The 26,641-nt window shown below is 34.9% G+C and overlaps 2 protein-coding genes and 1 long non-coding RNA gene across 7 annotated transcripts in view; 2 read left to right on the forward strand and 1 right to left on the reverse strand.

The window, feature by feature from the left end:
• Positions 1 to 3,960: 3,960 nt before the first annotated feature.
• On the reverse strand, positions 3,961 to 11,338 carry LOC147831288 (uncharacterized). Its single transcript, XR_015523473.1, has 2 exons — positions 11,203 to 11,338; positions 3,961 to 4,268 (listed from the first exon to the last, which is right to left on the reverse strand). It is a non-coding gene; the product is annotated as an uncharacterized LOC147831288 (long non-coding RNA).
• Positions 10,897 to 19,017, forward strand: errfi1b (ERBB receptor feedback inhibitor 1b). 2 transcript variants are annotated; one of them, XM_087306981.1, is made up of 4 exons: positions 10,897 to 11,074; positions 14,706 to 14,898; positions 14,984 to 15,070; positions 16,529 to 19,017. In XM_087306981.1, the coding sequence occupies exons 3-4, from the start codon at positions 15,052 to 15,054 to the stop codon at positions 17,473 to 17,475; spliced, it is 966 nt and encodes a 321-aa protein (XP_087163107.1). In that variant the 5' UTR covers positions 10,897 to 11,074; positions 14,706 to 14,898; positions 14,984 to 15,051; the 3' UTR covers positions 17,476 to 19,017. The 2 variants fall into 2 exon arrangements, with proteins under 2 accessions (XP_087163107.1, XP_087163106.1); XM_087306980.1 differs by having other exon boundaries at positions 14,984 to 15,066.
• Positions 19,018 to 22,588: 3,571 nt separating this feature from the next.
• pax7b (paired box 7b) overlaps positions 22,589 to 26,641 on the forward strand; it is a 105,084-nt gene continuing 101,031 nt past the window's right edge. For 2 of the 4 annotated variants that reach the window (XM_087306020.1, XM_087306021.1), the window contains exons 1-4: positions 22,589 to 22,736; positions 23,417 to 23,472; positions 23,869 to 23,908; positions 26,526 to 26,560. In XM_087306020.1, the coding sequence (XP_087162146.1) occupies positions 23,903 to 23,908; positions 26,526 to 26,560 (41 nt within the window). In that variant the 5' untranslated portion in view covers positions 22,589 to 22,736; positions 23,417 to 23,472; positions 23,869 to 23,902. The remainder of the gene's footprint in view (positions 22,737 to 23,416; positions 23,473 to 23,868; positions 23,909 to 26,525; positions 26,561 to 26,641) is intronic. The other 2 variants (XM_087306022.1, XM_087306024.1) reach the window with 1 other exon arrangement.

Here is a 26,641-nt window from a genome sequence, read left to right on the forward strand (position 1 = left end):
TTTTCTGCTCTGTTGACTTTTGATGTTAAAAATTAAACTCTGCAGTTGAACAAAATGATTTTTATTACATTTTAGTAGTTTGGAATATAATGTATAAGAAATAAAATATGAGGAAATACATCTGTAAAATAACAGAAAAAGTACTGGCAGCTTGTTAAAAGGTTTTTGTAGCGTAATATACAACCACAACCCAGACAATATATAACTATACTAAACTATACTATACTAAACTATTGAAAATGTCAATAAAAGTCACTTTTTCTGTAAAAAGTTGTTGAAAGAAAAATCAAGGTCTCATAATGTAATTTAAAAGCAAAAATTAATGTGAAAAAATAAGAACACGAGTTACAAAATAAGGAAAACTCATAATTTATGAATGTACTTTACAATGTATAATAAAAGCATGTATGAACATATCTTCCCGTAATAATCTTGTAATGAAAGGTATGAATAAAACTGTGAAGTTTGACGTATGTAAAAGTTGCTTTGATTTACAATTATTTTTTAAAAAACCGTATTGAAAATGTATTCCAAAAGTGTAACTAAAGAAACTTTTAAAAGTGTAATTCGAATGCTTTCTGGTCAAAATATGAAATTGAAAGGAGCGTAAATTATTATTAATCTTGCCTGCAGTCTCTTACTTTAAATATTACATCAAAAGCTCAGGTTTTGTCATGTATGTTAACACATGTTTTTTTTGTGATATTACGAGTGGGATCTAAATGGCAACCTCAGACATCCTAACAACCTTTGTTCAATACACAGAATATGATGAAATGCAAATGTTTCTAAATCAACCTTTGGGACTATTCAAATCTTCAACACTTGTCTTACAACATATCCTGACAGTGAGGTTGTTTTCAACATGAAATATGAGTACTATGAGTAATGAAGCATTCATTCAATTTTGGCTTGGGTAATGCTGATGTTTATTGCAAGTTTTCAAATTCATCACCAATTAACTGTACTGTAATAATAGGGCAAAATATGAAAATGTATTTAAGCATTATCCTATTTGAAACTTACTGTATGTTTGTGTGTGTGTGTGTGTGTGTGTGTGTGTGTGTGTGTGTGTGTGTGTGTGTGTGTAATCTATAAAGCAACATTGAAAACAATTATTTCCAAGCATTTTGCAGGATTGTTTAATAAATAGAAAGTTTAAAAGACATCTAAGTCTCTAAAGTGAACTTCATTAAAGTGAATATGTTATGATCTTCAGCATATATAACTGCAGATGCATGTAGAGGCACGGATATGTATTTGCAGTATTTGATGGTGTGTCAGCTGATTGTTTATGTTGTGTGTGTGCAGTACAGCGGTGCTATGGAGTGACAGGAGCAGCAGTGTGTTTGTTCACTGCAGAGCGCCTGCTCACAAAGAGACTTACTCATAAGAAAAAATGCAGTGGGTGATCTGAGCCACCATGACCCATTAAAACAACAACACACAAAGCTACTCAACAGCCCTGTCAGGTTCCTCCACCTAAACTAACTCATGTCCATCAAGGGGTTATGAGGAAAGAAAATCTGATGGTTGCAGTATTTGACTGACTTCCACTTCGAAATACGTGTTTTGCAATCAACAACTAAAAAATCAACAACTAGCAAACTGTTTAATTTGCATTATTTCGTAACCAGAGATGACGTTAAAGTGTTTGGATGCAGATAAGGACATCCTTTCTATGCGTTTTGGTATTAAAATGTCCTTATTATGGAAATTTCCTTTCATGTAGTGTGTAATCTGTTTGTGAAAGTAAAAGGTCTACAAGGTTAAAGATTAAACTGCATGATAAATGGAGTGATTGTCTCCTAAAAGAAAGAACTGATTCTGAACTGCCTGAATGGAGTCATCAGTCATTGCACTCTTACTTCCTGCACAAACCTTTTTAGGTTTAAAAAAAAAAGCAAAGGCCATTTTTGGGTTTTCATTGACTGCCTGCATATAACAGAACGTTTGCACACTGTCAAGGTTATATGTATAAAAAATTTAAATTAAACTTCCACTTTACTATATTTAAAAAAAATATCAATATTTGTGAAAATTATATAAATAAATGTATAAATTTTTACTCCATTAAATTTGCTAAATATAAATACACGTTTTAGAATATCCATTTGGAGCTCACACATTACATTAATATCATGCAATCACAACATTCACTTGTTCAATTTCAACATAAAAAGAGGACAAAGTAATGCTCATGCATTTCTCTGCTGCTGAAGCATAGAAAAGTGTTTAAATAACATTACTCTTAAAATGTCTTAAAATAATCACACATTATGTGATTTGTTTTTTCAGTTTTCTTGTAATACTTAACAAGATTAAAAAGTACTTTTGTAAACTTGAAATATTTTTAAGTAGTGCTTGATTTGTGTACTTTGTCCACCACTGTTTATAAAAAGTGTTTTGCTTTTGGCCCTGGATAAATAAATAACTACTGTAAACCATTTCTTGTATAATTTACAGTAACTGCTGGCAGTAGTTTTCCAGCCATTTACTGTAAATCAAACTTACAGCAAAAATGCTGTATAAATATATACTGTATCGTTTATCTTGCTGCATGTGAAGAGTTCAGATGCAAAAACTTGTGCCATCTAAATTTTCTTCCAAAATTAGCCTTTTTCTCAACCTTCTGTTTATGTTTAGTTACACTAACGGTCAAAAGTTTGGGGTCAGTTTTTTTCATGATTTTTTTTAAAAGAAAATTATTCTGTTCATCAAGTCATAAGTCATTTAATGAATGTAAAAAAGATTAAATTGGTAAATATTTATTAAAATGTTAAACAACTGCTTTCTTTTTGTGTATGTAGTTTCAAATGAAATTAATACTCCAGTCATTATTACTTTTATTACTATTTCCAATAATAATAATAACAATTATAATTAATATTAGAGTGATTTCCGAAGGAGCATTTGACTCATCTGAATATTCATCATTAAAATCATTGGAAGAAATGATTAAATTAAATTATAAAGTACTTTTAAACAATAATTTTATAGTGCCATAACATTTCACAATTTTACAATTTGTACAGTATTTTTGATTAGATAAATGCAGCCTTGGTGTGCAGGAGAAGCTTATTATAAAACGTTTTCGAATCCTACTGGCCCCAAACTTTTGACCGGTAGTGTACTTCACTTTAAAGGCAATGGAGAGAACCTATTCTTTGCCATAAAGGTGAATTTACTGAACCTACACACAAAAAAATGTATTTCAATCATCCTTGTATTTAGAGCATTGTAATAGTATTTTTGGTCTTCTCACTTTTAACCCTTTCAGGCTCAAATTAAATTTTAGAAACAGGCAAAATCTATGCTTTTAACTGTTGCAAATCAGCAACGCCTGCCTTGAGAGGGTTAATATATTTTCATACAATGAAGAATAACTTGCAATTAATAGTTATAATAGTAAAATGGTTAATTACAAAATGACCTGGTTTTAAGCTTTTTAAAATGTTATTTTGATTGAAAACAAATTCAAATACTGTGGTAACAGAGTAACATACTGCCCAACAGCCATAAAGTAAAGTAAAATACAATTCATATTATAGTTAAATACTACAAAAAAACTGACTCAACTTAAAATTTTAAGGCAACAAACTTCAGAACACTTTTGAGTTTACTAAACTTAAATTGAGTAAAGTGCAGTAATAGGGTTGAAAGTTGAGTCAACTCAAAATGAGCTGAAGTTTGTTGCCTTAAAATTTTAAGTTGAGTCAGTTTTTTTAAAGTGTAATTTACTGTAATTTACAAAAATGGTTAACATTTAAAATTGCAAAATGCGCTGTAAGTATGATATGACATTAAATGAGGAAAGCATTTTTGATACTTTAAATGTTTTAAATATTTTAACTAGGATTGTTTTAGTTATACAAACTTTACCTTCATATTTTAAGGTAGTCAATTAGATGCATGTAAGTTGAGATGACTAGAAAAGTTATATTGATTCAACTAAAAAGATTAAGGCAGCAAGATTTATTAGTTTTTAAAGCACATTTTAAAATACATTCTCACATCTGAGATTTGTCAGTTAACTAGTACAAGCTGTGGTTTTACAAGTACATCAACATGTGAATGTCTTAAAACAAAGATCTCCTCTCATGCTCTAATGTCCTTTCCATCCGTGTGTTTTCTTCCATCTCTCCGGAGAATCTGAGTATCTGCTGCTGAGGAAATGCTGTCCGTCACCTGACTGTTCTTTCTCCATTGCTCTCCAAGGATCCTCAAGCTCAATCCGTCATGTTGTGTGGAGGCTCAGCCGGAACATCCTGAACAGAGAACGAAAGGATGTATGTGCACGTCAATGGACAAAACATACACCAAGAGCAGTCATCCTTGTAAAACATTTGCCTCACGGTTTATTCCTCCGTGCAGGCCTCAGTGCATGCAGCGTGCTTCAGATTAGCATGACTTAAACAGCAGTTATAGCTGGAATGTAGATGATTTTTGCATCAGGAGATAGCGGTCAGATATACAGTTCCTGTGGAAATCATTAGTGGTCAGCAGATATTGCTCAGCTCTCTGTTCGTCTACCTGGGAGCACTTCATTTTGACCACACACCCACAGTTCCTTCCCAGAAAGGCCCTATATTCCAGATAAGCTCTTTCTCAAGGCTGATTTGGGGATTGTTATGAGGCCCGCGGGGTGCCTATTGTTCACAGATTTTACAGGAAGTTGGGTAAATCTCAAGACTATGATGTTAGATGCTGCTCAGAATTGTTAGGATAGAGTTATATTATGTGACGGCAGACATGTCATATTGTACTTACATTACCTCTGGTGTTGTTATTGTTAATAGTTGAAGCTATTGAAGTTATTGTTTGTACTGAAATAAAGCTGTTTTAAAAACATAAAATATGAGTAAGTTTTAAATATACGGTGGGCGAAAGAGCTTAATGTGCTGCAATAAAAAAACATGCAATTACAAAAGCACCAGCAAATTAGGAAAAGATCTTGATCATTTTGAAACAGACGTGCTGCAAATCCTCACAACGCAAAACATTTTTTTTAAATGCGCTGTATTTTCAAACAATGCAAACAATTAATAAAACGTGCTGCATTTTCTCACAACAAAAACATTTTATGAAAACGCACAGCATTTTCTCACAACACAATGGAAATGTTTCAAGGAGACCCTGAAACGTGATGGACCCGGCTATTTAGGTTATGGTTATTAGGGCTAATAAATACTAAAGGCACAGAAATCGGATTATTAAAATAAACAAATGAAAAGATCACCTACAACTTCACTAGAGAAATAACTTTTAGCAAAAAAGTAAAAAAAAAGGTAAACTATTACAAAATTGCCTTTCATATTACGAAAATTGTGTCGCTATTATTTTCATTATATGGAAGACAATTTTGTAATATTTAACTTTTTTTTTTATTATTTCTTACAGCAAGAATGTCACTGGTTCGAGCCCCAGCTGGGTCAGGAGTTTGCATGTTCTCTTCATGCTCACGTGGGTTTCCTCCGGGAGCTCCAGTTTCCCCCAGAGTTCAAAGACATGCGCTATAGGTGAATTGGGTAAGCTAAATTGGCCATAGTTTATGTGTGTGCATGTCAAAGTGTGTGCGTTTTTGCCGCTGGAAGGGCATCCATTGCATAAAAACATATGCTAGATAAGTTGGCGATTCGTTCCACTGTGGCGACCCCAGATTAATAAAGGTACTAAGCCAAAAAGAAAATGAATGAATGTATAATATAATACAATATAATATAATATGATATAGGCAGCAAGGTGGCGCAGTGGGTAGCGCTCTCATCTCACAGCAAGAAGGTCGCTGGTTCGAGCCTCGGCTGGGTCAGTTGGTCAGTGTATGGGTGTTTCCCAGTGATGGGTTGCAGCTGGAAGGGCATCTGCTGCGTAAAACATATGCTGGATAAGTTGGCGATTCATTTCCGTGTGGCGACCCCAGATTAATAAAGGGATTAAGCTGAAAAGAAAATAATATAATATATAAATAATATAATTAGGGATGTCCACATCCCATCTCGTGATCGGAAATTAGGCACCTCACAGAAGTGCTCTGTTTGTTAGAGTTGTTGAATGTAGTATCGGATCAGCTTCTGGTATCGGTAGTTACTCAAAATCAAATGACTCAGACGCGAGGGGAAAAAAACGGATCGGAACATGCCTAAATACAATATAATTTATATATAACAAACAATGCTGGGTTGTTTCAATACAATGTTGTGTTATAGGGGAAAAACAACCTTTAAGTTTAACTATTTAATTATTTTAAATACTTTAATTTATTTTATTTTTTTAACCTAAAGGCTCCATATTTTAGTATAGGTTGAATCATACAAACATATAGAGAGTGTCAGTAATATAAAGACTGTTTGTGAACTGATGTTACTATACAGGGCCAGTATTCCCTAAAGATCTGTGGGTGAGCTTTGATATAGCTATCTGAGGACACTAGTTCACATGGACCGCATGGCATCAGCAGCTGTGTGGGACCAGGGACAGGAAACAAGTTGACCCTTTCCTCGGGAGTTCAGTCCCCCTGTGGCTCCCAGCCTCTTTCAACAACCAGCACAGGCTTCAGGGACACAAACAGCACATCAACATGCTGCCGAGGGCCTTGTTTTTCCACGTTGATTTATCGCTCAAACATCCATCTGGTACGTTAGAGTGAGGAATTTATTAGTGACTGTTTCCCATACGTGATTTATTCATCCACTCTTCAGGGTGAATGAAACGCACGTCTGAGGCTGAAGGTTTCATTCTGTCTTATTAATGGGTTATGTAAAGCCGCTTTCTGTAATCTGAGTGGACGTGATTCATCACACGTTACTAAAACTTGCTGCTGTAATGGCTTCAGGGTTGTTTGCGTTTTAGAGCAGTGATTCAGGACAACACGTCTCCATATGGGAGATCCAGATCCAGCGGGAACGTGCGCAGCCTCCTCTAAAAGTTCCACCCTCACACTCCCACTTTCTACACCCACATGCTATGACAGCGGGACATGCCCACGTGTGCCTTCCTATGCAGCCGTGCAGCGGTTTGGAATTAGGGAGTGTTGCCAGATCTTGCTAGAACATACGCTGTTGAACTATTGCTGTAAAATGACCCCAGATTTGCATTTTGTATTACTTTGTATTACTTCTTAAAGCCCACTATACTGTAGGTTGTTTTCACATGATGTCATTGATGGAGGGCAGGAAGTGATTCTTCTATCGCTATCAGAACATCAAAATGTTTATGTTTTGTGTTGTTTATAATTGTTTTATATCGGCCAAAATAAGAAATGCCGAACAGCTTTTATAGACTTCCAAAAGTTTATGCTCATACAGGGGAAAATTACAAGAAACTGGCTTGTATTAAACATTTATTCAATACATGTGTACAAACTTTTACATGAACACGATAATTCGTTTTACAGCACCGATAAAGATTATATACAGAGCTATGTGTATAAATATGTAAATGTGTTAAATAAAAATCAGATACAAACACCACCACACTTATACAAAATCCAGGAGAACATACCCTGCCATGTAATCGCTGCAATGAAATCTCCATCCTGTTTTGCAATAATCCAAGTCTTTACTGGCATTTTGGCAGAATAAACAACCGTGATGTTAACATCAAAATGCAGCAGCAGTGAATTTTTTTTTTTGTCGATAGCAAGTTCAATAAGTTCATTCTCCCTTACAAAAATAAATAAATTACATAATGTAGAGTATGCGTCCATGCTTTTGTATGCTTTCATCTGTTATTTTGTGATGTTTTTAAGATGTCCGCATGGGGAAAAACTAAAGTAATTTATAATAATGTGTTTGAACCACATAGTGAAGTGTATAATTTGTACAACTCTTTGTTAATGAATGCTACTACCACTGAATACTGTAGCATAGCTGATAAACTGTAATAAATACTGTAACATTAGTGTAAACTGTGGTGCATTGGTGAGGGTGTATTATAAAGAAGAAAACTGAAGCTTATTAAATAATTTGTTTATTACTACAGTTGTGTTGTACCAGAGTAACAATATAATTACTATGACAGTATAATTCAAGTAATTATCTATGCTTCCAAATACTATAGTATTTACTATATTATTTTTATATAATGTAATTGTTCTGCATCGATGAAAACTCGGCTCTCTTCATGATATAAGGATCATGCACAACATATGTAGTTTTTTTCAACATATATCTCCTTAGAAATACAGTATAAATCTCAAAAATACAGACTTTCCTCTATAGACCATTTCACACAGGGATACCGGTAAATACCTGGAAAATTGCTAGAACGACTTTACCGATGAATTAAAAAAAAAAAAACACTGTTTACACAGGCAAGAACATTCCGGAATTTTTTTTACATCTAAAATACCAGTAATGTTACAACTTTTCTTTCTGGAAAATTGCCGGAACCAATTTACCAGTATTTTCAAAAAGGGCCTGTTCACACATACAGACCTTTCTAGAAAATTGCAGGTAATTTCTGGAAAGGGATCATGTGTGAACAGCCCATTTTTGAAAATATCAGTAAATTTATTAAATAAAGAGATGTATGCTTCAATCGCTTTATTGATGTTACACTTTTGCCACTTGAAAATTATACAAGTATACTTGTGTCTTTGCTCTGATGTTCTGGTTTTCTAACCTACAGTTGTTCTGCTAACATGGGACCAGTGATACCAGTAAATATCCGGAAAATTACTGGAGCGACTTTACCAGTAGATTTAAAAAAGCACTGTTCACACAGACAAGGACATTTCGTAATTTTTCCGGAAAAGACCATTCACACATCTATTACAAAATACCGGTAAATTCTGAGATCATTAATGAGAAACGAGCTCTAAACAGCTGCGCTTAAATTTGTAAACACAGAAGGGGTCAGGCTTTTATTGTTTGTTGGTACATACAGAATGTGTGTACCAGTATTTTCAAAAAGGATCTGTTCACACATACAGACCTAACTCAGTAATACAAACAGTAAAATGACCTTGGCTTTACTAAATAATTAAAAACTCAAGTCCTCATCTTTTGGAAAAGCTTGCAAAGCTTAAAAACAGCAACTTTTCAATATGTTTATAACATGAATCAAACTCCTCCAGTCCTCAGATACAATGACAGATTTTGAGGGTCAAAGTAGACGTTGTTCATGGATATAATGAAGACAAAAGACTGGCATTATGCACATTTGTTACAAAACTATGTTTTGTGGAGGAAATACTGAATCATTTCTAGCTGTTCTTTCTTTTGGGAGACAATAAATCCATTTATTGTACACTTTGATCTTTGAAGATTTGCAGATTTTACATTAATAAACAGTGTAGTTACACACTATAGAAGGCAGAATCTACTCATTTTACAAACCTTACTACTTTCAAAAACAGTTTCTCATCTACAGAGATGTTGATCAATTTGTTTCTACACATGAAAATATCAATCTTAAAAAGTAACATCAGGAGAAAGAGACATCTGGAGGATTTTCTCACTACATAACAGCCAAACAGCCATAACATTGGGTTACATAACTGTATTCTGGAATGATTTCCCACAAAAAAGGCAAACCTAATGGCCATATTTGGCTTTATAAAAAAACTGTACAAAAGCACGCACATCTCTCTAAATTGGGTGCTCAGCCGAAACCGCAAAAAGTGCAAATTAAATGTAAATCAAAGGCGGCAACACCAAGGCTCCAAGTGTTGGAGCCTTGGTGTTGCCGCCTTTGATTTACATATTTGGCTTTATGAAATAAATGAGCCCAAAGCCAAATACAATAAACACAACAACATTCGATTTGAGCCACAACATGCAGAGCAGTGGGATTATTACTTCATTGCTCATCACTGTGAATGTATAGTGTTTATATTATTATCATGCTAAACTGGGATTGTAATTTCTTCTCATTTTTATTTTTCAACACAGGACAGCACCTACTTTTTATAGGGCACACATTTTACCCCTTTTACAAGATTTAAGATGAGTCTTTTGTGTCTTCCGAATGTGTCTGTAAAGTTTCAGCTCAAAACACCCATCAGATTATTTATTATACCTTTCAGAATATTTGATTTTCTGCTTTGAACACACTGTAGCTGTTTTTGTTGCCTGTGTTTTCAATGCTAGTTCGCCCTGCCCAGCTTTTCCACATGCCTGTCCGAGTTTGCCTTAATTTCCACCTTGGCTGCATCAGATGAACAGCACAGTGACAGTCATGATGGAAGCAGACCTCACATAGCGTTTGTGAGAAATACTAGTTAGAGCTTTCCCAATTATTATTTGATGAATTTGTTGTGGAGATAATTTAAGCCTTTTCTGCATTGATGATCTCACACCCACACCCACACACACACAGTGCGCACGTTTAGCTTTGAACTGTTTTTGCATGACAAATGTGACATGATACACATTAATATCCACTGCTGTATGGTCATCCGTCTTAACATCCACAAACTCGACGTGTCTTCCTTCATATGGACATGCAGCTGTGGTGATAAAGACGGTAAAATTACTGTAACTCATTACAAACATCTTTTAAAAACATTCAAAACGGCTGTTTAAAAACAGCTGTCGATCAATTTGGTAGGCAGGGAAACCGCGCTCCTACATCACCTTGCATTGGGTCTCAAAATGGGGGGGATTTGGTCCAATTTTAACGTGAATTATTTTTATTAAACAGCTTATTGTCTTTATATCACCCCAGTATGACTGTGGACACATTATACCTACACACAGTTCTGTCCAAACAACTTTTTTTCAGATGATTTTCATCACAGGTGCCCTTTAAGTAATTACCTACATATGAGCACCAAGCATACTGGTTGTCACAAGCCATATAAGGTCTGACTGAACGGCTCCTTTAAGACAGTGGGCAGAGCCTTCGGTCTGACGTGGGCAGCCTATATAAATAGTTTCCAGCTCGTTGCTTTCCATGATGAAAGCGGCAAGTTGAGCGGTAGAATTTTCAACTACACGTGCGATTTGTTTAATATTTTGCGGGGAATATCTTATGAAGATACACAGGGATTACCCACAACACTTGTCTGACTTATACTGGACATAAAAAACCGTCAAACAACCCATATACGCAACCCTACGAGACATAACCTGTGAGTAGTTTTAAATATTTTTAAAGTAACTTATGTTTTTACACTATATTGAAATGTGAGAAAATGTTAAGTGCAGTTCACGGCGTACGTGCTTAGGACCTGAATATACAGCAAAAGATGATTCTCACCTGAGTCAGAAAGGGTTTGTCAGTGGGTGTGTGTTGAAATCGATGTAGAAAACCTGTCCACATATCAGAACAATCTTTATATTCACACAGTGCAATTTTGTACTTTACGAGCTGCCCTGCGTCACCCGGGACGACTGTTTACAAGACAACAACCGGTTGAGTACGACCTGTCCCGTGTAGTAGTAACCTGGTTTATCATTTACCACAGATGTTTGAACTCTTGCACGTCTGTAGTGGATCAGTGCCTCCAGCTCATTCTGCTTTCCTGCCATCTGTTTATTGTGTCTATTTAGTTCCCCCCATATGTACTTGAAAGTAAAAATGTCCCAGCTGAAAGTTTCTTTATTATGAGGACGTGATGAGGACGCCTGTGCTTGGAGATTGATTTTCAAATAACTACTTCTTGTCTGATAAGTGTGCCTGCTGATTCGGTGGAAATGAGAATGTCTTTAGGTATCGCAAAAGGAGTGCCTGTTGTCTGATGGGTGTTAAGTAGCTATTATTGCATGCATTATTATGTAATTATATAATTAAAGGAAATAATTAATTAAGGTGAGGTATAGTGGTGTATTGAAATAATTGAGGAGAAAACGTGTATGTTCTAACTGCAGGATCATAGATCCAATTATATACTGTAGAGTTTGTATTTGATAGATTTATAGCCAATGTGTTAAATATTACTGAATTATGTTTTAGAATTTATTAAAATGTTAAGGAATATTATATTACCCAAATTATCTACTAATTTTCCTTAATTAAAAAGAATATATTTTTAACTGATTATTTAAAGCATGTGCGTGAACAATATGCATAATATTATATAGGACTTTTTTACATATGTGAAAATATGGTACTTTATAAATATGAAGTATATGCAATTTGATGACCAAAACTCACGTTTGATAATATAATATAATATAATATAATAAAATATAATATAATATAATATCATTCATTCATTCATTCATTCATCATTTTCTTGGCTTAGTCGCTTTATTAATCTGGGGTCATTACAGTGGAATGAACCACCAACTTATCCAGCATATGTTTTACACAGCGGATACCCTTCCAGCTGCAACCCATCACTGGGAAAATATAATATAATATAATATAATATAATATAATATAATATAATATAATATATTGTAATTAATATAATATAAATTAATGTAATATAATATATTTACCATATATTAATATAATATATGGAAGGGCATCCGCTGCATAAAACACGTGTTAAGTTGGCAATTCATTCTGCTATGGCGACCCTGGATTAAAAAAGGGACTAAGCCGAAAAAAATGAATAATATAATATAATATAATATAATATAATATAATATAATATAATATAATATAATATAATATACACTTTACAGTCACAGATGCCCTTCTGGAAAAAAAAAACGTTAATAGAAAACTGCAAAACATTAATTGAGCTCTTTAGAAAAAAATTTGTATATAAATCCAGCACTGTGCTATTTGGCAATGCCGATGTTCTGGAGAGTTGTGGATCAGCTCGTTCTCTTTGGCTCCTGTCCCAGGCCCCACTGGTGACGTCCTCCTCACACCTCTTTCATGCCTTTAACCTCACGGATAAGAGCTGCCTGATGTTGAAACTGCACAGGCACTCTCCCCAACGCAAACGCACAAAGAACCAATTATGCTTTAGCGTCGCATCTGCATGGAGGTCTTTGCTGGGAGAATTGGCGATTGTTAGTTTCTGCCTTTCACGGATCTGACTGAGGCAAAGCAGAGGCTGAGCATGTGATAAGTTGCATAATGGAGCCTGCATGGGTATTTCATTGATTACATTCTGACTTGCGCCCAGCATTCCAGCACATTGCTCACTGAATGGTTTTGTTTTCCTGCACAGACGCTTGATTGTGTTTTGCTGTAATGTCTTAAAGAACTGATGTTGCATCATAGCCGAGCTGTTTGTAATATCTGCCTGTCCATATGTGACAATGGAAAAACTGCATATTCATGTTAAGGCACATGCGGCTTCTGCCAGATGAATAAAGAATTTTGTATTCCAGTTTAAATGAATTGGATGAAATTTGTGGGTTAGATGCATTAGATGGACTTGATTTTGTTTTTTGTTTTTAATTTTTGTTTTTGCTGTCAGTGCAATCATATTATTGAATATTGTGTAAAATTGTATAAATTGTGTAAAATAAATATTGTGTAAAATGTTTACATTTGCAGTTGTATTAAAATAATTACAAATAACATTTTATACAATAAAATATGCTTTATTATGCAAAGGTTTGGTATCATTTTTATGTTCATGAAGCATTGTATGGTCTCTGAGGAATTTATGCATTTATTAAAATACATAAAAATGGTAATATTGTGAAACATTATTATGATATGAAATCACTTTTCCATCTAAATATATTTTAAAATGTATTTTATTTCTGAAATGCAAATCTGAAATTAGACAGTATTTTAATTTGATGCTTAAACTCTTATTATTTTTTTTATTATTATTATTATTATTATTATTATATTTATTATTATTTTATAATAAATTATTATTATTATTATTATTATATTTATTAATATTATATTATATTTATTATTATTATTATTATTATTATTATTATTATTATTATATTAGGCAGTAGGTAGTCCTGTCGCCTCACAGCAAGAAGGTCGCTGGTTCGAGCCTCGGCTGGGTCAGTTGGCGTTTCTGTGTGGAGGTTGCATGTTCCCTACGTTCGCGTGGGTTTCCTCTGAGTGCTCCAGTTTCCCCCACAGTCCAAAGACATGCGGTACAGGTGAATTGGATAGGCTAAATTGGACGTAGTGTATGAGTGTGAATGAGTGTGTGTGGATGTTTCCTAGAGATGGGTTACAGCTGGAAGAGCATCCGCTGCGTAAAAACGTGCTGGATGAGTTGGCGGTTCGTTTCGCTGTGGCGACCCTGGATTAATAAAGGGACTAAGCCAACAAGAAAATGAATGAATGAGTGAATGAATGAATGAACGAATTATTATATTATTTTATGTATTATTATTATTTTAATATTTATTATTTTTGTTGTTATATTTAATAATAATAATAATAATAATAATAATAATAATAATAATAATAATAATAATAATAATAATAATAATATAATAACAACAACAATAATAATAATAATAATATTGGAATGTTTATTATAATATGTTAATGTTTATGTATAATATATTAATATTGTTGATCATTTCTGTTAAAGCTATAACAGAAGGTCACTTTTGATCAATTTAATCCTTCCATAAATGAATAAAAGTTGTTTTTTTTTTTTACAAAACCTAATAACCCACCATCTTTTTAATGATTTTCATATTCTTTACAATTTTAATATGAGAGGGACAGTGAAACATTTAACTGAGCTTTTAACTTGACCAAAATGGTTACATTAATTTTAACAATATCTGACCATTTGAGAAAAATGGCTCTATTTAACATTGTTGAACATTGTCAATATATTTCATTGATTTTTTTTTTCCACACAGGGTTTCTCATTGCCATTATAAAAGTGAAGTATTAAAGTCCTGTCTTGCTTGCCCATGGCTGGATAATGAGTTGTGCTGGTTCGGGAAGGTGGAGACCCCCTCAGGCCTAAACAAACCTCCACTATCTCTCCAACAGTATGGCCTCAGCCCAAGCGTACTGGGATCAACACCATGACCATGACACCATGGATAAGTGAGTGTGAATGCAGTCTGTATTATAGACCATCTGTTGCTCCGGTCAACCGGTTTTGACACATTCCATTTTGTCTTTTTTTCAGGCTGTTTTTTAGATTTGGTTCGGAGTCCATGGATCACAGCTTGAGAATGTATCAGCAGAACTCTGCGAATGTGGGCTTTGAAAGTGAGTGAGTGCTTGATATTGAATTAAATCAGCTCTATTGCAATCTGGTCACCCTCTGTTCTATGAGCTTGTTGCGGATGTTTCTCAGGAAGCGCAGAAGGTTATAGGAAGTTGGTTGTATGATTGTCTGATAAGTGAATCCTTTGATAAAGTCCCTATGTTGAGGCTGAAACTGTATCAGGAGAAAGAGCCATTGAAAATAACACTTACATTAGGTTGACGACTCTGTTAAATGTTTAGATCACAGGTTTTCTATCTTTTAGCTTAAATTTGATCAACCTTGAGGATTTTTAGTGGGCAGCTGTAGAAATTCTTAGTTTCTCTGGGTTTATTAGATGTATGTTTGAGTAAAAGGCTTATATTTGCTTTATTTTATAAAGTTCTGATAATGCTCCTTATTTTTAAAATACAAATATTGTCATTTAGAGCATTTTTATGTTTCTTAAGAAGTTAAAACATTTAAAACATATTGTGTTTTGAATATAACTGAAGAAGTGGTCAGTTATTTAATGCTAGCAAAATGCTGTAAATGACAATCTTTTTATTTTAAATTTGCAAGAAATGTCATCAGTAGTTAACAAAATAAAACAAAGTTTTACTCAAACACATTTTTCTACTCATTGCTGTGTATCATTTCTTGTGTAAACACCCAGTTTATTTTGTGTAATATTAATTTTTTAAATACATCTAAAATATCATTTGAATTAACATGATTTATTATCATTATTACTTCAAATGATCTTTTTAAATTTAAACTAAACTGTTGAATTTGAATCTTTATTTATTGTTTGTACAAATTATCTTATTGCATTTAATGTTTAGTTTAGTCCAGTTCAGTGTGGTTTAATTACATAATAAACATAATAGTTTTAATAACTCACTTCTAATAACTAGATACTTTTCAAGACACTTCTATACAGCTTATAGTGACATTTAAAGGCCTAACTAGGTAAACTAGGTTAACAAGGCAAGTTAGAGTAATTAGGCAATTCGTTGTATATCGATGGTTTGTTCTGCAGAGAATCAGAGAAAAATTTAGCTGAAAGGGACTAATCATTTTGACCTTAAAATGTTTCATAAAAAATTGCTTTTATTCTAGCCAAAATAAGTTTTTATCCGGAGGAACAATATTATCAGACATACTGTGAAAATTTCATTGCTCTGTTAAACATTATTTAGGAAATATTTTTAAAAAAGATAAGAAGGGGGTTGGGGGGTGGGGGTGAAATCATAATTCTGATTTCAACTATGTGCATCTCAGTGAAATGTTGGAATGATTATTTTAATGTTTTTTTATTTTCTGAATGAATTTGTTTATATAATTAACCCTTTTTTAATATTGCTTCTATTCCACACATATCCTTCCTGTCAGCAATCCCTTGCAGACCCTAGCTTAAAAACTCCTCCATCATATGGACTGTGTTCAAATCCTCAATTTATTTTCTGTGTTTTTGCTTTATAGGAAGGACGTCTGGCTCCTGTTCTCCCCAGTGTCTTTCTCCTAAGACTCCAAATCCTCCACAGCTGCTGTTTTCCTCTCAATGCCACCCACCTGCAGGAGACCAGGTGGTTCCGTCTTTACAGAAACTGTCTGTTTATGAGCACATGCCCCCATGTTCGCCCAGGAGAACAACCAAGCCCCTTCCTCCCCTTCCGGATATAGGCGACTTGTCCTCTGATGAAGAAGAAGACAATGAGGTTGAGTTTTTCTCCAGCACCTCTGAGAGCCAATGTCTGGTGCCTAAAACCTCATCCTTCCAGTATGGCCTGCCAGGAAGACGCAGTTTTCGGGGAAGTGGTCAGATAAATTTTGCATATTACGAAGGCCTACAGGAACATCAGAAGCTATGCGGGATGAAGCCCCAATGGGAGCAGGCGGTAACGGAGAACCAACAACGACCACAACGCCGACTTCATCGCTCCAATTCTGGCCCTGCTGGATGCTTTAAAGCTGCCAATTTCGAATTGACCAGCCTTCACCATTCTCATCCTGCTTACTCGCAGGAAAAGCCCGAAATCCCACCTCGAGTTCCAATCCGTCCTTGTCTCAGTGAAAGCACAGACCTCAGGAGAACATCAACTGATGACTTTGATGCAGACAAACCTCCCAAAGTGCCTCCTAGAGAGCCCATTCCTCAGGTCATCCCTCGTGCTATTAGTCCCAAAAGTCTACCAATTTATGTCAACGGCGTGATGCCTCCTACTCAGAGCTTTGCTCCCTATCCGGAGTATGTCAGTAAGGCTCAACACAAGCAGATCTGTCAAGGCTTGCCTTCTCCTCGTAGTCCCTGTATTTTACCCATTATTGAAGATGGAAAGAAAGTGAGCAGTACCCATTACTTCCTGCTCCCTCATCGGCCTGGCTACTTGGACAAGTTTGAGAGGTTTTTCAGAGAGTCAGACTCATAGTGTTTTAAAGTCTGAAGTTGTTTGCTTGAGCAAAATAAGAGAGAGAAAAAAAAAAGGCAGGATATAAAGTGTTGTTTGACTGAACTGATTCTCCAGTGTTATGAATTACTGTTGTGTTTAGGGAATGGACATGATGTCCTCAGAGAAGAACTGGTTTACCGCTGCTTGAATATGCAGGATCACTCTGTCAGAAGTATCCTTTGTTTGTTAGGGCTGCATGAGTGTTCCTAATGAAACAAAAATTGTGAATATAAAACCTCAGCAAAAGAGAAGCTTTAAGGTCTCTTTGTAGTTTTTTACCTTAAAAGCTAGATGGTTTATTATTTGAAAATGAAAACTGCCATGAATTGATAAGTATTAAATTTTTTTATATCTATATTTTATATAGAAATAATACAATAGTATTCCATTTCCAGATTATTATTATTATTATCTTTATATGTTTTATCTAATCATTTTGGTAAGCGTAATAAATCTGGAACATTATTTCAAATTGTCTATAAATCACAATCAACTATTTTATCCCGAAAATTACAATTATGTTTAAACCCCCAAATCGTGATGCCCTATTTATTGGTGTCTGTTTTTGTTGTTGTACTTTTTTTCCATGCTGTATGTTAAATTAAGTGTGTGCAGTATCCTTTCATGAAGGAAAAAGATGAACTGTTACACCGTTAACACTGTGTAACCTGAGTATAAGCTGGTCTTATTATTTTTCTCCCCTCTCTGTAGTATGGAGTGCTATATCACGCAAAACTCATCAACAGTATGAGTTTAGATATTAAAGAAAACAGTCAAGTATTAGTAGTAATGCTCATCTGAATTTTGAATAATTTAAAGAGCTTATTGGGTGTTTTTATAAGGCAGGTTCTGAACAATGCCACCAGTGAAAAGTGTGGTGATCAAAAACGAGTTGCAAAGGTACGAACGGTAACAAATGGAAAGGACTGGGCATAGGGGTTAGTATTGAGGTCTCATTGTGAGCATTAATCAAAGTGTTTTGTCCTGTTTCTTTCTTTACTGGCCACATAGATTAATTGCAAACCAATCTATTTGTTTCTTTAAAGAGTGGCACTTGCAGTTTCATTTTGCTAACGTCTGTTACAAGGGCAGAAATGCCACTGCCTTGCCATTTAGTGTCAAAACGCTGGACACTGGGTGTAATTCAGCTGTTGGTGAATGATATTTTGCTGTCTTTTTAAACCGTTTACTATGAAGTTGCTTCATTGAAATATTTACTACAAAGGAAAGTCGTAAATGAAAGCCTATGATTGGTCCTGGCCTTGTGTTTCATATTTTGTTACTTTAAGTTGAGAAAGTTATTTTATTTTTTTAATCTTGACATTATCAGACCAGTAGTTGTTTACATTTTGAGCTACTCTTGTTTTTGTTCATCAAACGAAATGACCTGTTTTCTGTGTGAAGGCTAATGTTAACTGACTTTGTTTCATCTGCTGAGGAAACATGCACTTCTAAAATGTACAGTATTGGTGTAGTTTTTTCACACCAGACTATTTAAATAAAGTAACTTATTTGTATGAAGATTCTTTGATTTATTTGAATTGCTGTGTTGTGATGTTTTTTTTTTATTACAGTTTCAAACTATAATTCACTCATCATGGCACGCCTTGTCATATCAAAGGAATAAACCAAGATGACATCACTTATCTCCTATATACGACGAGTGAATAATACCGATTCTTTGTGTTCAAACCAGTCTTTACAAGTCAGGCCTGGCAGCTCCACTGTCTTATCAGTATGCTAAGGTGGGGTGATATCAGCTTTATTGTGATTCCAGAGTCTTTATCTCTGTTGTTTGCTCAAATCCGTGATAGTAAGGAGACTGTTAAGTCTTTAGGAACTCCAGCCTGAGTCACTTCCTTTTAAAATACCACCACATCAACGTGCGAAAAGTTACAGAGAAGTGGAATATTTCTAAAGTAAGCACCCCTCGGTGACTCACCACTGTGCTTCAGTGTTTCTGCTGTGAATACCAAGTGTTGTTTCCCCTGATGTAATTGTATGACCACATATAACTACCAAAGGAATTAAATGTCTACATGTACTGTACGTAAATATTATGGCTGATTTGTTGTAAGAGCCCACACTTGTAAACATTTAAAAACTAAATATGAAAACTATGTCTATAATCTCCGTCGTGCCATCTACAGGTACTTTTTGTCAACAAATAACAAAAATAACCAACAATAAAACAATACTATTGTAATAAGTAGAGTAAATACTACAGAGTATTTAAACCTTACTATAGTAAAGTATATTCTACTGTGTCCCTGCTGACAAATCCAGCTTAAACCAGCCTAGGATGGTTGGCTGGTTTTAGCTGATCGACCAGCCTGGTTTTAGGGGTTTTGACCATTTCCAGGCTAGTTTCCAACCATTTCCAGCCTGGTCTTAGCTGGTCAGGCTGGAAAGTGACCAGCTAAAACCAGCTTGACCATCCTGGTTTAAGCTGGACACAGCTGGTTTTGGCTGGGCTCCCAGCCTGGCTAGGCTGGTCAAGCTGGTTTTAGCTGGTCATCTCCCAGTCTGTCCAACTAAAACCAGGCTGGAAGTGGCCAAAAGCCCTCTAAAACCAGGCTGGTCGACCAGCTAAAACCAGCCAACCATCCTAGGCAGGTCTAAGCTGGATTGTTAGTAGTGGAAATATTTCCAACTCTTTGTTAATAATTGCTATAGCTAGTGTAGTATCAACACTGAATTGATAAACTGTAATAAATACTGTTGTATACTTTTTTTACTACAGTAAACTGGTGTAGTATAATATTATAATTGTAGAAATCATTTACAGTATTGGGTGGTTTGTTTATATTAATATAGCTGTATTATCACGGTAACTGCAGAATTACCACAACAGATTGATTTAAGTTCTTTCTTTGAAATACATGGTTGAAAAACTTTTTTTATTCATTTTGGAAAATTAAAACAGTCAAGCAGCGCCATCTCCTGTCCTAAGTGAGAAACAACCTACACTCAGCTATTTATATCTCTTGCCAGAAAAGTATCACATATTGCCTCAGGAACGGCTTGTTATTTGTAGACTCGGAAGAAAGGTGCTGAAAACATTCATTAGAGATTTTGGTTTATACTGACATGAAAGCATCAGTTCAGTTGCTGCACAGCCTTGTTATGAATCTCCCGTTCCACGTGACAGCTATGACATTTAATAATCACACTCATGTTCAAGAAATAAGAATTAAGAATTATTTATATATACGCATTTAAATATAAACATTTTACAAAATGTAGAGAAAGTGAGCATATAGTTTTATAAAATTTTATTTTCTGAACATAAATCCTGACTAGATCGTGGATACTCAAAAGCAACCCAAAGCCTTCTTGCTTTTTTGAAATGTTGTCTTGACATAGATTTTGTTTGATATTTATTGTCATACTAATAATTTAAAACTCAAACAAACTTCATTCATACATTCATTCATTTTCTTGTCGGCTTAGTCTCTTTATTAATCAGGGGTCGCCACAGCGGAATGAAACGCCAACTTATTTTACGCAGCGGATGCCCTCCCAGCTGCAACCCATCTCTGGGAAACATTCATACACACACACACACACACACACACACACACACACACACACACACACACACACACTACGGACAATTTAGCCTACCCAATTCACCTGTACCGCATGTCTTTGGACTGTAGGGGAAACTGGAGCACCTGGAGGAAACCCACGCGAATGCAGGGAGAACATGCAAACTCCACACAGAAACGCCATCTGACCCAGCAGAGGCTCGAACCTGCCACCCAGCAACCTTCTTGCTGTGAGGTCACAGCACTATCTACTGCGCCACTGCGTCGCCTCGAACAAACTTAGATAATAAAAAAGAAAAGAAAAAAAACCCCGCCACATTCTACTGCCAATTTATACCTTCCGCAGGCGTTCAATGTTTACGAACTGCGTTCTCTTCTCATCCCTATAGGGATATATGCCATTCTCAAACTCGATTCCTGGAGGGCCACAGCACTGCACATTTTTTTCTTCAACCCTAATCAAACATAGCTGTTCCAACTAATCAAAGTGTAGAGACTATTAAGCAGGTGTGAGATGGAGGTGGCTGAAGCTAAACTATGCAGAGTTTAGCTACAACTAGTTTCAACACAACTGTTAGGAGGTTTCTTGTATATCTAGTTGGTTCAGGTGAATTTGATTAGGTTTGGAGCTAAACCCTCCAAGACACCGGCCCTCCAGAACTGAGTTTGGACACCCATGCCCTAGAGGGACTCTCCGAAGGGATTAGGCCAGGGATGCCTAAACTCGGTCCTTGAGGGCTGGTGTCCTGCAGATTTTAGCTCCAACTTGCCTCAACACACTTGCACGGATGTTTCTAGAAAGCCTAGTGAGAGCTTTATTAGCTAGCCTAGGTGTGTCTGATTAGGATTAAAACTAAACTTTGTATGGCCCTCTGAGTTTGTGCAGCCCTGGATTAGGGCCTCTAGGGTGTCAAACTCAATTTTTGGAGGGAAGCAGCTTTGCAGAGTTTAGTTTGAGCCCTGCTTCAACACACCCATCTGTACTGTAGGTATCAAACAAGCCTAAGCAATTCGTTTCACCAGGTGTGTTAAATTAGGGTTGGAACTAAATTGTGCTGAGCTGCGGCACTCCAGGAACTGAGTTTGACACTTGTGCTCTAAAGGGATAACAGGAGGTGAGCTCTTCCGAATTGACTGCAGTGTGTGACACCAAACAACTTCCCTGCTCAAAGATGTCACGGCCTGAAGTGTCCTTCATTACAATGGGCCCTTCTAAGTGGCCAGTTTTGACCACTTCAGTCACCTCAGCTATGATACTTTCATGTCTGAAGTGCCCTTAAAAGGGGTTTGGAACGCACAGTGGGAGTTTTTTTAAATCTTATTTAAATGCACAGTTGAGAGTTTGTGGAGGTTAAACTTCTGTTAACGTTTATCTCATTGATCAGAGTTATTTGAATATGGATATTAGTTGGATGGATATTTTAACTAAGTAAATTATTGAGTACGATGAGTGTATTTAGCTTTGGCGTGACGCTGCATCTTTACCGCTAGGTGTCAGCATTTTTTACAGTCTATTTATGCTAGCAAAAAAGGTTTTTCGCATCCTCAAGCTTATCGTCATCTGCAGCAGGTGTGCTAGCTCTGATTTGCCCACCAGGCAGTTTTTTTGGGGGAAAACCTTATGTAATTCTGCGACGTGAGCTTGGATTGTTTTTAGAAAACGCCACCCCTGATGCGGGCTAAGATGAGGTATTGAAAGAAAGAAGGCTAAGCTGTCAAGCAAATATGAATGATGTTCCTTTAATCAAAAGTCCTGGTGTGTGTCTACTGTGAATGTGTTTATTAGCAAGTTTTGGTGAGGGAAATAACCTATCAAGTCGAAGTTAAAGTAACATATTGTATTGCTTTAGCTAGTGGGCAAACAAATAACAAGGCATGTTTACATTAAAGAAAATATTAAAGAAATCTGCCTGTTCTTGTTGCAACACTTATTTGATACATTTTAGGTATGTGTGCGATGTAAGATCAATCATTCAAATATCTCGAGAAGATGTCTGTCTAATAAACTTGACTACTCTCTTCTACTATGATAAAACCATTGTTAATTTTTTGATAAGCATAGATGCCTATCGAGGTTTATATTCTCAAATTGATGTAAATGAAATTAAAATGTTAAAGTTTTACAAATTAAAAGGGTAACACTAACGCCACTGTGGAGATATTATTGTGCCACTGTGCAGATTTATGTAATGTTTTTCTTATCCAATAGATGGCAGTAAAACACTAATTTAAAATCCGCAAGGAAAAGCTTTTCATGTTTTTCGTACTTTTCAAAAAGTATGATAAAAATATTCTAGTTATTAAATTGAATTTATCTTAAAATTGTCTTTTAAAAAGTTGTTTTACTTTGTTTTTTTTAATCTCTACAGAACCTTTCTTCAGGAAGTGTGTGTTTTCCCACAGCCCACAATCGTTTGCTACAAATGTGAGTAAAAATCTGCTATTTTCTGTAATTGCCTGCTACAAACGAAACGAGGAGCTTATGCCAGAACTTTATAAATGATTTTTAAAAACAAAGAGTGCTGTTGTCAAGAACGTTGTAGTGATTTAAACCCTGTAGCTAATTTGTAATTGGCCAAACTGATGGCGTTGTCCACTCTGTTTTTCTCATAATCCAACTTAAAACCATTTAAGCAATGCAAATTTAATGTAATTATAACGACATTGCCATACAAATCCTACAATAAATACAAACTCTAAGAATAGTTCATCCAAAAATGGGAAATCCCTGTGTCATACCCGTATGACTGATGTGAAAATGTTTTAAGAAGTTTTAGATCCATTAATGAAAGATTATCTATTTTTTTATTTTATTTCATAGGTTATAAAAAGATGTTGGTACAAGCTGGAGTGTCATGAGGGTGAGTAAATTTTAACTTTTGGGCAGACAATTCTCCTTTAATTAACACTCCAAACTCCAAAACTTTATGAAATGTCATATACTGTATGTTAAAATTACATCATTTATGATATAAAATAATAAAATTAAAATTATTAATCTAAACTGAACTGATCAAAACCTCTTGACCCAAATGTGGAAACTTACTGCACTCTATTTAGTGGTAAAATGAGATGAAAACACTCCAATAAAACCCACAGTAAATGTAGAACTACCAGAAGCCATCTCACTCTGTTAATCACCTATTGTGCCAAATAAAGACTGAAGATGTTTTTTCAGACGTACAACGTCATTATCATGCATTCTGTTTGTGTGTGAAAAATCTGCAAATGAATAGAGACTTCAGATAATTACTTAGCAAACAAAATGCATCTTGCATGGTGGATCTGCAGTTTTTGATCAACAAAATGCAGACATTGATCCCGGAGGTGGCTGAGCCCCGCATGAAGGTCTCATGCTCTTCTAGATTGCAAGGCTGTCTGTTCCAGTCATAATCATCTGTGAACAAACAACTCAAGAGATGCTGGGATGACCTGATAACACTCGCAAAAGAGCAAAAAATACCCCACCGTACTAAATTAGCTATGTTTACAACTCCTTCGCAAACACAAGACTATGTGTTTAGTTAGCTGTTTGTAAAAGTATGTTTTATTACACTCAAGTCATGTTTGATTGCTATATACACATCACGTCTGCTGATTTCTGGTGGAAATAAAAAGACATTTAGATTTAACAGAGACTTCAAAGAGATTTTCAGACATTCTGATCCTAGTGTGATGACTTGTTTTATTATAAATGTTTTTTATTTTATATTTCTAAGTCGTTACACTAGGATCAGAATCTCTTAAAATGTGAAATCTCTTTAGAGTTTATGTTAAATGTAAAAAGTATTTTTTTTTCAATCAGAAATCAGCAGAGGTGATGTGTATATAGCAAAAAGAAAATATTATTTGACTGACCTAAGATATTGGTTCTGAGACATCATTTTAAGATTGTAATGATAAAAATAAACAAACAAACCAATTAAACAATCTTGACAACCCTTAAATATTTCTGTCAGTCAAAAAAATATGCTTTTGATTGACCTTGACTGAAACAAAAAAGATAAAATATTAAATGAAAGTTTTGTAATTAAAATGTATAACCTTTACCAACCCTAAAAAAATAATCCTGATGTGTCAATCTAATTAGACATTTAATAATAATATTTATAATAAACAGTCTAGTTAGATTAACACGTCAGGATTATTTTTTTAGGTTTGGTAAAGGTTATACATTTATTTACAGAACTTTGATTATTTATCTTTTTTTTCAGTCAAGGTCAGTCAAGAGTGTATTTTTTTTTTGACTGACAGAAATATTGAAGGTCAGTCAGAACTGTTGAATTAATTTTATTTATTTTCATTATAACAGTCTTGGAGTGTCACGGTGGTGCACTGGGTAGCACTATTGTCTCACAACAAGAAGTTTGCTGGTTCGAGCCTTGGCTGGGTCAGTTAGCATGTCTGTGTGGAGTTTGCATGTTTTTCCCATGTTCGTGTGGGTTTCGTCCAGGTGGTCCAGTTTCCCCCACAAGTCCAAAGACATGTGGTATAGGTGAATTGGGTAGGCTAAATTGTCTATAGTGTATGTGTGTATAAGTGGGTATGGCTGTTTCCCAGTGATAAGCTGCAGCTGGAAGGGCATCCGCTATGTAAACATATGCTGGATAAGTTGGTGGTTCGTTTTGCTGTGGCGACTTCAGATTATTAAAGGGACTAAGCCAAAAAGAAAATGAATGAATAATGAAGAAATAATAGTCTTGAATGATATCTCAGAACCAGTAAGGTCAGTCAAATTATAGATTTTATTACACCCGAGTCATGTTTGATTGGTATATACACACACGACTGCTGATTTCTGGTGGAAATAAAAAGACTTTTTAGATTTAAAGAAAGAGATTCTATATTTTCAGACATTCTGATTCTAGTGTAATGACCTTAAGGTAATTAATAGTTAATAGTAAGATTAGTTAATAGTTAGATTAACACGTTAGGATAATTTTTTTAGGGTTGGTAAATCTTATACGTTTTAATCACAAAACTTTCATTTATCTTTTTTTACATGGTCAGTCAAGACAAGAATGTAGTTTTTGACTAACAGAAATATTCAAGGTCAGTCAAGACTGTTTAATTAATTGGTGTATTTATTTTTCGTCATAACAAATTATAGATTTTATAACCCTCAAGTCATGTTTGTCGTGTTGGATTGCTATATGCACATCACGTCTGCTGATTTCTGGTGAAAATAAAAAGACATTTAACTTTAACAGAGACTTCAAAGAAGTTTACCAAGACGTTCTGATCCTAGTTTAATGACTTGTTTTATTGTAAATGTTTTTTTTTTATTTTTTTTTAATCTGTTTAGGTTATCTTGTCTGGATGATTTTTTTAGGGTTGGTAAAGGTTTTATGTTTTAATTGCAGAACTTTCATTTATTATTTCTTTTTATTTCAAGGTCAGTCAAGAGTGTATTTTTTGACTGACATAAATATAAGGTCAATCAAGACTGTTTAATAAATGTATTTATTTTCATCAAAGCTATCTGGAATGATAACTCAGAACCAGTATTTAAGGTCAGTCAAATTATACATTTCTTTTTTATATTACACTCGAGTCATGTTTGTCTTGTTTAATTGCACATAGGGCTGGGCAAT

Source organism: Danio rerio, chromosome 23, assembly GCF_052040795.2.
Source record: "Danio rerio strain M-AB ecotype USA chromosome 23, GRCz13ab, whole genome shotgun sequence".
Lineage (NCBI taxonomy): Eukaryota > Metazoa > Chordata > Actinopteri > Cypriniformes > Danionidae > Danio > Danio rerio.

Coding starts and splice junctions, on each gene's coding strand:
- errfi1b (XM_087306980.1), top strand. CDS start 14,843: ATGGCCTCAGCCCAAGCGTACTGGGATCAACACCATGACCATGACACC. Junction 14,899..14,983: donor GACCATGACACCATGGATAA/GTGAGTGTGAAT, acceptor TCTTTTTTTCAG/GCTGTTTTTTAGATTTGGTT. Junction 15,067..16,528: donor TGCGAATGTGGGCTTTGAAA/GTGAGTGAGTGC, acceptor TTTGCTTTATAG/GAAGGACGTCTGGCTCCTGT.